Source organism: Gallinula chloropus (assembly GCF_964237585.1).
Source record: "Gallinula chloropus genome assembly, chromosome: 13".
Taxonomy (NCBI): Eukaryota; Metazoa; Chordata; class Aves; order Gruiformes; family Rallidae; genus Gallinula; species Gallinula chloropus.
In genome coordinates, this window is record NC_140098.1 from 6437953 (window position 1) to 6446916 (window position 8964).

The window sequence follows — 8964 nt, forward strand, 5'->3', positions numbered from 1 at the left end:
CCCTATCCAACAGGCAGAGGGTGCAGAGGTGGTCATCTGAACCTGTCTGTAGGTAGAGTGCCAGGTACTGTTCGTTCTGCAGCCCAGGAGGGTTGTGTTTGCCAGGTGTACCTGCTCCTCTCAGCAGCAGTGGATGCTTGATCCTCTATTTTTCACATTCACTTGTTAATTTAATTAAACCAGTACACTGAGGGAGATTTCTGCCTTAACAAAAGAATAGATTAGCATTACCTGCTCTAGAGAAGGTGACTCAGAATTGAAGTTAGTTACTGTAAGAATGACAGAATTATGGAAGGGGAGCTGGGACAAAAGTATGTCAAACCTCGGTAAACTTTGTAAATCCAGTTTCTGTCTTTTTCTAACAAGATAAATGAAGCCAAGCATTTGTTAAATAGGTTGGACTAATGTGCTTTACTCACCGAGGCCCTGCAGGCTAAGAAGCTCACCTCTGGTGCAGTACAGCTGGGGTGAGAGGCACAGCTGACAAGGATTAGTCTTTCAAAGTACTCAGGTGCTTCCCATATCAAGAGAGTGTGTCTGGAGTTTCCTATTGCTAAAGAGGCCAGTTGGATATTTGTTTCAGCTGTGATGGTGCAGGACACTGCCCTCACATAGCAGTTACCAGCTGCTCAGGCTCTTCTGTTCTGCTAGTGCTGCTCAAACCTCACCTGGTGTGTAGGCTGAAGCAGGGGCTGTTTGAGCCAGAAAGGAGAGCTTGTGGAGCGCTGAAGCCTTGTACTAAGCATCATCTCTGGTAAGGTTACTGTGGAGGCAAAGGGGGATTATTTAGGCAAAGTGCAGTGTGTGCTGAGCAGGGGGTAGGAATAGCAGGAGCTGGGAATCTGTCATCCAGTGGTGTGAAGGTGTCAGTGACTGCAGCAGGTTTAAGGTAACCAGAACCTTTTGTTATATAGAAAATCTGTCTGTGTGTTTTGGGCACCTGTAACTACCACAGTAAGGGGCTGAGGACCTGCCCTGTTTAGATAAAAGCAGTGTCACTCTTCAGAACTTTTCAGGAGCCTCTACTGTGTCCCTGAAGGTGTGCTGCTGATGCAGAGGAGCAAGATGGTGGCTGAGGTCTAATGTAGTGCAGTGGGTCTTGCCTGACATCATAGCTGTGTTTCAAGTGAATTTTAAAACAAGTAGAAGAAAGTGTAGAGGAAAAAAAGTGAACTGTTCTGGCTACATGAGGCAAAGCATGCTATCTAAGGAAGGCATTATAAGCAGGGTGTAAGCTATTTGATGGCAAACCTGTGAGTAGCCCTGTGTTTTGTGCTGGTTCTTTGGCATGTGCACACCAACAGAAACACCTGCCAGGGTGTGGGCTGGGGCTGTGCTACCAGCAGTGTTTCCCAGTCATGCTGCTGGATGCCCAAGGACACCCTTTTCCTTGCAAAGTGAAAAATGTTTATTACTTTTAGATGGTATGTTGTATTTTTCATTCACTCCTCAAGGACTGCTTCACAGTTATTTCTGGACTGTTAAAGCTTATTTGTAAATCTTTTATAAAAGATTTATATGTTAGAAGTAAAGAAAAAGTGCTTAATGTGGAGAAAATCCAGTAGCCCCCAGTTGGTTAGCTTGACACATGCAGTCTGTAGCAAAATGGGGAGTATCTCTTTCCCTAGGGAAGTGTAAGCCTGCAGATGGCTCACAGAGCTGCCATGCCAATGAATACCTGCAGCTTTTCTCTGAAGCATTTCTTCCCCTACCAAACTGATTCTCCTTACCCGTGTCAGTCAGTCTGAACTCCCCACTCACTCTGGGGGTCTTTCTGTACTCTTTCTCACCCCCATGACATTTTTGGGTCTCTTTCTATTAGAAAACACCACTGATATTCCCAAAGTTTCTAAACCTATGATCTGTAAATTATAGTGAAAATAGCTAAGCCAGCTTTGCCTAACTTTTATGTACAACCCCCAGAACAAGAAACTTCCCTTTTAAGATCATACCAGCCTAGAATAGCCATATCTTGTCCTTTTCCAGTTCACTGGATGCATTGTTCTAGGAAAAAATACTAGTCACCCTAGCTGGAACTTTTCCTTTGCAAAATACAGCTACTTATTAAGGACTATGTGTTACTTTTCCAAAATATTTTAAGGTTTATTTAACAAAGAGTTGGTTGGTCCAAGGTTGTAAGAGGCTTGGAAATTATTTCTAAACTCTTACGTTGACACAAGCCCTCCAAGATCTTAAGAACTAAAATGGAGAGTCTGCCAGAGGGGTGAACTTGGCCAAGACTCAAGAATTCATTAAAAAGGCTCCGGTCTGGATCTGAATTTTATGTTCTCTCTCATGCTTCTTTAAAACTTTGGGTGGCTTAATGCATAGAGTTAATGCCAGCTATGTGCTGCTGTGATTTCAGTGGTGTAGTGAGTCCCCCCTAGGGGAGTCAGAGGAGTTTTTTTAGGTTTTACGTTATATAGCCTCAGAATCCATCTTTTAGACATATTTAAAAAATGCTTCAGAAAACTGTGTTTTCTTGGCTGTGACTTGGTTTTAATTTCAAGTATTTCCTAAAATGAATTATTTTGAGGTTTCAAACAAATTATGGGTTATTTTTGTTTGTTTTCCCATTCTTGCCTAAATGTTCAAAGTTCAGTAACTGGATTGTTTGCAATTGTTACCTTTCAGATTGCTTTCCTATTACCCTGTGTATATGTAATGTAACCAGAAATGTGTGCAATGTAGTGAGACAGTTTATTGTTCATTGCTGTTCATTATTCCCTGGTTAGCCTTTCCTTTAGTGAGAGTTTAGGTATAGAAATTACCATGAAATATGTCTCTCCTGCATGCAATCCAGAGTTGAACATATGAAGGAACAGGCATACTAGAGACATTTGTGATTAGTTCTTCAATTTCCTAATATAAAATCCATTAAGTATTTACTGTCTCAGCTAATTAAGAGATGAGGAATGGTGATGAATCAGCAGGGGAGGGCTGGTGAGCAGCCGTGTTCATGTTACCCAGTTTCTGAGGAAGTCCCTTCACAAGCAATGGGGAGTTTATCGTGTTCTAGTGAGATGAACACAGAGGAGAAAGGTGATGGGACAAGGGACTGGTTCCAGGAGCCGATGGTCCAGACAGTGATACAGGCGGTCTGCAGGAGCGATTGAGCTTAAGTGATTTATGGGGGCTGTTTGGAACCCCTCACTGAGTCATTAAAAAAGGCCTCTGCAGGTGATTTACCAACTGCAGTAAAGGCGTCCTGAATGCGCTGGCTGTTCAGATCCCTAGTTATTCTTCATTTGTCATCTGTCTTTATGTGCTGCTAGCTTGTGATTACCTTGAGGAGACCTCTGAACATCTCTCCAGCAGCCTGCACTGTAAATACCGATCGCCTGGCGGTTATTTATCGGAAGGCACTGCTCGGCGGCGCTTGTCTGACTGTGGCTGCTGAAATAGTCTAAAGAATGGAAATGCCAGTAGCTGTGGGAAGTTGTATCATCTTCATCTGCGTGTCCATATGGTAGAATGTAGAATGTCCTTCAGAGCACAATGAAACATGATTGTGCTAATTCCAATTTGTATGGCATTCCCATTAATGATGTCTATTTAAGACATCCATTAAAGGCCCTTAATGTTAATTAACCGGACTATGCCAATAAAGTTCTATTAGCTTCCCCCCTATTAATTTAATATTATAGGCATTTAACAGATGTCTTAATTAGATGTTACACTGAAGGCTATGAGCAAAATTGAAATTAAGTCATTGTCCTGAAAGGAAAGTTTCTCCTGTGATTTATGCTGTCTGCTGCTTTGTTTGTTTTTCCTTCTAACATCTAACAGGAAACCAAGGGATTTAAGAGGAGGGAACAGAGAGGAGTAATGGGTACTAGGTAGACTAGTAACTTGGGTCTTTTAGCACATCTTGCTCTTGCTTCAGATAGTAATTAATTTGGAAAACAAAAAAAAGCTTCTACTCTGTATCCTTTCCAAGTGTGTTTTTGTGTATTTTCACAAGCATTCACAGTGTTTTCTCTCCTCATTTCCTATTGGTGTGAAGTGACTCTGTTTTCCTGTAAAAAATACACCTCTCCGGTGGGAAAACTGTTTTGTCCCTCTCAAAGGCAGTACTTTATGTAATTGCAATAGAAATCTATTTCTAATCTTTGTTTCCTGACTTCAAAGGGGGCAGAGCAGCAGTCTGCTCTTCTTGAAAACCAGTATTGCCCATTCTGTAATTTTTAAGTGATCAGAGCCTGGTTCAGCAGTGTTGAATCTGGCTCGTGTCTGAGGGAGTGAGAGGCAGTTCTCCTGTAGCCTCTCCTGGCACCAGGTCTGGAAGTGAAGTAGGAGCTTCGGAGGCCAGCTGACTGAGGGCTGGCTGGCACAGTCAGATTGTCATAGGACTGGGGAGGGTTAGAGGTGCTGATGATCTTTGGTTTTCTTGTGGCAGATCAGTGGTTTCTGTGCCCCGCAATGCAGTTAAGAGCTTTAGCTGAAGCTATCCTCCTAACCCCAGTATTAATTAGTCTTCAGTGCGTGGAGTGTCAGAGAACAGCTATGGTATCTTTAAAGAAATGAGCCTGGTTGGCTATGAACATTCTCCTCCTAGATATAGGTCTTTCATTTGATCTTGAAATTGACTTCATAATTTACATGGGAAAACATCTGAAAGCTACTTTCATAATAGAAAAGTGTTAAGTGCTCTAAATACAGGGTTCACTACAACCTCCCAAACAAGAGAGTTTGTGAACTGGACAGTAAAAAAAAGCAGATAAAGGGCTGAGGACACAAAGCACATACAAAGCTGAACAAGTCTGCACAGGTGCTTGTCTGGGATCTCCATTACTGGTGTGGACTGCTGCAGAAAGCATGTATTTACACAAGGTTTAAACATGAGATGCTTCACAAGTAGTGCTGCACTAAGGGTACCTGATGAGTTTAGGAGACTCACACTATGAGTAGTGCTCACCATCAAGTGATAAAAACTTAGGTGCCCTCTACACTAGCCTTTTTTAAAACTGTGTAATGTGTACTTTAAAAAGATCTCTTTTTAAAAATGTAGAACACACTGTGGCTAAACATACACAAGAATAGGCTGGAGTACAGCTCTAAGTAAAGCTTAGACATTCAGAACCCCCCAAAATTGCCAACTTAAGTACCAGATTGAATGGGGGTTGTCTCCACCTTTGAATTTCAAGCTTCAAGTGCTTCCTCCTTATGGGGTGTGTTCCCTGAACTCTAGCATGACAACATATATTTACTAATACAGATCTGATTTAATCTTCAGTATGCTATTGGTAAGCAAACAGGTTGAAGGGCTGGGGTATGTGTTATCTACAACTATTAACCACATAGAAAATAAAAGGGAAAAAAAATCTGTCTGCTGAAACAATTTGCATATGCTTCCATCTGGCAAAGATGTTGCTATCTGCCCTTTTATAGTCCTTGTTCCAAGCCAACATCACCTACAACCTTATATCTGCCTCTAATAGGCAACAATATTTATCAGAGTTACAAGATAATTCTAATTGTGCAAACTTATAATTTGAAACAGAAGTCAAGTAATCAATACTAATCATGTAAGTTTAATAAAAGGCAAATGTTATATACAAGTAGAAAAATACAAGCTCCAACAGTCTGAACTTTAAAAACAACAAATCCTAGTCATTCTTCAGTGAGAATAAATACTTCACAAATATTTCACATAGCTATTCCATTTTTTTCCAATTTGCCTGGAAACCTGGTCTTTAAACTGCAAGAAAGCAGCAGATGTTTCTATTAATACTTCTGGCTTTCCATGAAGTCATAGGTCAATCGTTCCTTTCAACTTGAACTTTTTTGCAGATCGCTCACTTGCTCTGAACTGGAACTTGCTTCCATAGATGTAGGAAACGAATCCATCAATCTCCAAGCTAAACACATTGTTAAGTTTGGGAATAACTGAAAACAAAGAGAAATTAACAGGAGTGGATCAATGCAAATCCCTGTTACAAAAACATACTGACATGACAAGGGTTCTTATTCACATCTAGACTTGATGTTTGCCACATTTCAAGATTTATGTTTTAGCAAGAAAAATAACCTGAACTTCTAAATTTTAAGCTGGAGTTACTCAAATTAGTCTTCTTTCTGGAGGCTGCAGTCACTGTTGTAGAGGACATCTAATGTGAATCAGATGAATGAGCCATGTGCATATTCACAACGGGTTCATTAGAAAGGCTTTAATGGCTTATTTGTAATGAGAGACTGTTTGTAAGATATTAAGCAATTACATGGTCAGGAAAGATCTTGACTTTTGCCACTCTATGCAAAGAGCTAAAAGCAGCATGGTCAGAGGTGAACAGTGTGCTTAAGGAATTTCTGATTACTCAGGTTGTGAAAAGCACAGAAATTCTTACATACCTTTTAGTTTGTCCTCTTTGGTGATAATTTTGAAGACATGTTTAAACTCCTGTAGAATGATTCCTGTTATCCCAACGTAAGAGGGGCACTTTGATTTTGTGACTGAAAGAACAGAATTATGTTTGTATTAGCAAGTTCCAGATGCAGGCTGCTTACTTGCTCTTCTACGGTTGCTTTGTTATTTTAAAACTGGTCTGCAGTGTTAGGAAATACAATTATAGGATTTGCTGGTAAAACCTGGAGTTAATCTTTGACACTGATGTGATTTTCAAGAGCAGTTGAAAAGTTATTAGGAAGTAGAAAAAGAATCCATCAACACACGCTCCTAATTGTGTCATTCTAGAGGTAATGACACTGAAAGGAATTAAAATAAGCACTTGAAATAGAAGAGTGCCTGCTTAACTTAATGATTTTGTAGAAGAAAACAAACAGAATACCTGTAACAATAGCTCCATGGAGATCAGCTTTCAGCAGTTTGCCCTGAACCATGTGTGGTTGCCTTGAAGAGGGTGGGATCAGGGAACAGGGAAAGAAAGTCAGAGGGGAAGTTAGGTTTACAAAATATGATGGTGAATCATGGTCAAAGCATACAGAAGCAGTATGTGTCAAGTAACTGGAATGTTTCAAACAGTAACTCAGTAAACCTGGAAGTATCTACTACATTGAAACCACTGTAGTTTTAAAGCATCAAACTTACGCATCCGGTTTAAGCCCGTGACACAGGTCTCTGATGTACTGCTTCCAGAGTTCATGTAGTGGTAGAAAGATGGCATATCTGCAGTAACAAGACAAGTATTATACACAGTTGCAAAAAAACCTCTATTAGTTGATTACTGAAGTAATCTATGCTTAGAACAGAGTTAAGACTGACATCAGTTAAGTTTCATAATCTCATCTCAAAAGCCATGAAGTGACCCACTCCAGAAACAGCTTCGCCTGATAAAAAAGCACAACTGACATATGTCCACCTGCCTTAGCCCACAGTGGTGATGTGTTTTAGAGGACCAGGCTGTGTTTAAGACCAAAGAGGTTTCTACTCTTCACCTCTCCACTTCATGTTATCAACACCACAGGCCTTATTCACCAGTTTGGGGAACCTGATGCACAGTTTTGACTCACTGGGCACGGGTAGTCAGTCTAACTTCAAAAACTGAAGTCAGAGGTGATTGGTTTGGGGTTTGATTTCTTGTTATATTTAGGTATTCAAAAAGAAAGAACCAGGAAAATGAATTGTCCAACTATGCAGGCAAAATAATTGCTTTCTTGTGGTGAAATGCCGCTGACAGCATCTCAAACAGACTTTATGTATCAACAGGATCCATGCATACGTGCTGCTGCTTTTACAGACACTATTTCTCAACTCTTACCACCCAAAGAAGTATCTCTCAAGTCTCACCTCTGCTGCTCAGGTTCAATTTCAAAGAGGCGCATTTCTCGCCTTTGCTTGGCAGTAAAGCCTTTCGTCTTCTTCCTCTTTGGCTTTGTCTTTTTTTTGGGATAATGCTCAAGGACGACAGCTTTCCGAGTCAGTACATCCTGGATAGCTTCCTCCTTCTTTTTCGGCATGCTACGCTTCAGGAAGGCATTCACAAAGGCTCTGGCCTCTTCCGAGCCTTGAGGCTAAAGGTATTTTAAAAGAAGCTTTAAAACGTTAAGTTTTAATGACATCCGTAACTTGCTGCGGACTCGCAGCCCCGTCAGGCTGATGAAGTGGCCGGAGGGATCTCCGCACAAGCGAAGGGCCGCGCAAACAAGGCCGAGCGCGGGCACGGAGCCGCGGGCCGTTTCCTCACGCCGCTGTGAGCAAGGCCGCGCTTCGCACCCCGCTGCCGCTGCCCCGCCCGCGGCAGCCAGCCCGGCTCCGGCCCCCCGCGGGGCTCGCCAAGGAGCGGCCGCGCTGCCGGGGCGGGAGCTCCGGAGAGGTGCTGCCCCTGAGAGCCCCCCCGACCGCGGCGGTACCTGGAGGCGCAGCCCCCCCGTCTCCTCCGGCGGCAGGCGGCGGTACAGGCTCCCTGCAGGGCAGAGCACAGCGGGGCCGGGCGTCAGGCGGAGCCGCCAAGGCGCGGGGCCCCCTCGCCCACCCGCGCTTACCCTCCATCGCGGCGGCGGCCGCCGGCGCTTCCGGTGCAGGTGGCTGACGGCAGCGGAGGCGACGCGCCTGCGCAGAGAACCGACCGGCGAGCTGGCCGCGAGGCGGCGCCGGTGCCGGGCCGCCTTTTAAGGCCGCGGTGTGGGCGGTGCGTGTGTGCTCATTAATGACGTCATCGGCGCGGGGCGGAGCTCCGGGGAAGAACCGGCGAGCGGGGCTTCCCTGCGGGTGGGGGACCGGGACCGGGACCGGGACCGGACCTTTCGGCAGCGGGGAGCGGCAGGGCGCGGGAGCCGTTGGAGCCGGCCGGCTGAACGGGGCGAGGGCTCGGCCCGTCAGCAGAAGCGGCCCCTCGCTGTCCGCCTCCCCGCCCATGGTCGGGGCGGTGACTCCTCCAGGTGCCGGGGCGGCCCGGGGCCCCGTGTCACTCGCTGCACGCGGCCGCGTTGCTGGGCTCTGCCCGCTGGCTGCTGCCGAGTCTGCCTGGCGGCCTTAGCGATGGCTTCCAGTTTGTGTCCAGTTCT

At 44.4% G+C, this 8964-nt stretch overlaps 1 protein-coding gene across 2 annotated transcripts; it reads right to left on the reverse strand.

Annotated features, from left to right (window-relative positions):
• Positions 1 to 5514: 5514 nt before the first annotated feature.
• POP4 (POP4 homolog, ribonuclease P/MRP subunit) lies at positions 5515 to 8469 on the reverse strand. 2 transcript variants are annotated; one of them, XM_084270014.1, is made up of 7 exons: positions 8443 to 8469; positions 8311 to 8363; positions 7748 to 7971; positions 7049 to 7126; positions 6789 to 6850; positions 6352 to 6453; positions 5515 to 5889 (listed from the first exon to the last, which is right to left on the reverse strand). In XM_084270014.1, exons 1-7 carry the CDS (start codon positions 8447 to 8449, stop codon positions 5753 to 5755), a joined length of 663 nt encoding a protein of 220 aa, XP_084126140.1. In that variant the 5' UTR covers positions 8450 to 8469; the 3' UTR covers positions 5515 to 5752. The 2 variants fall into 2 exon arrangements, with proteins under 2 accessions (XP_084126140.1, XP_084126141.1); XM_084270015.1 differs by lacking the exon at positions 7049 to 7126.
• Between the last annotated feature and the right edge of the window lie 495 nt (positions 8470 to 8964).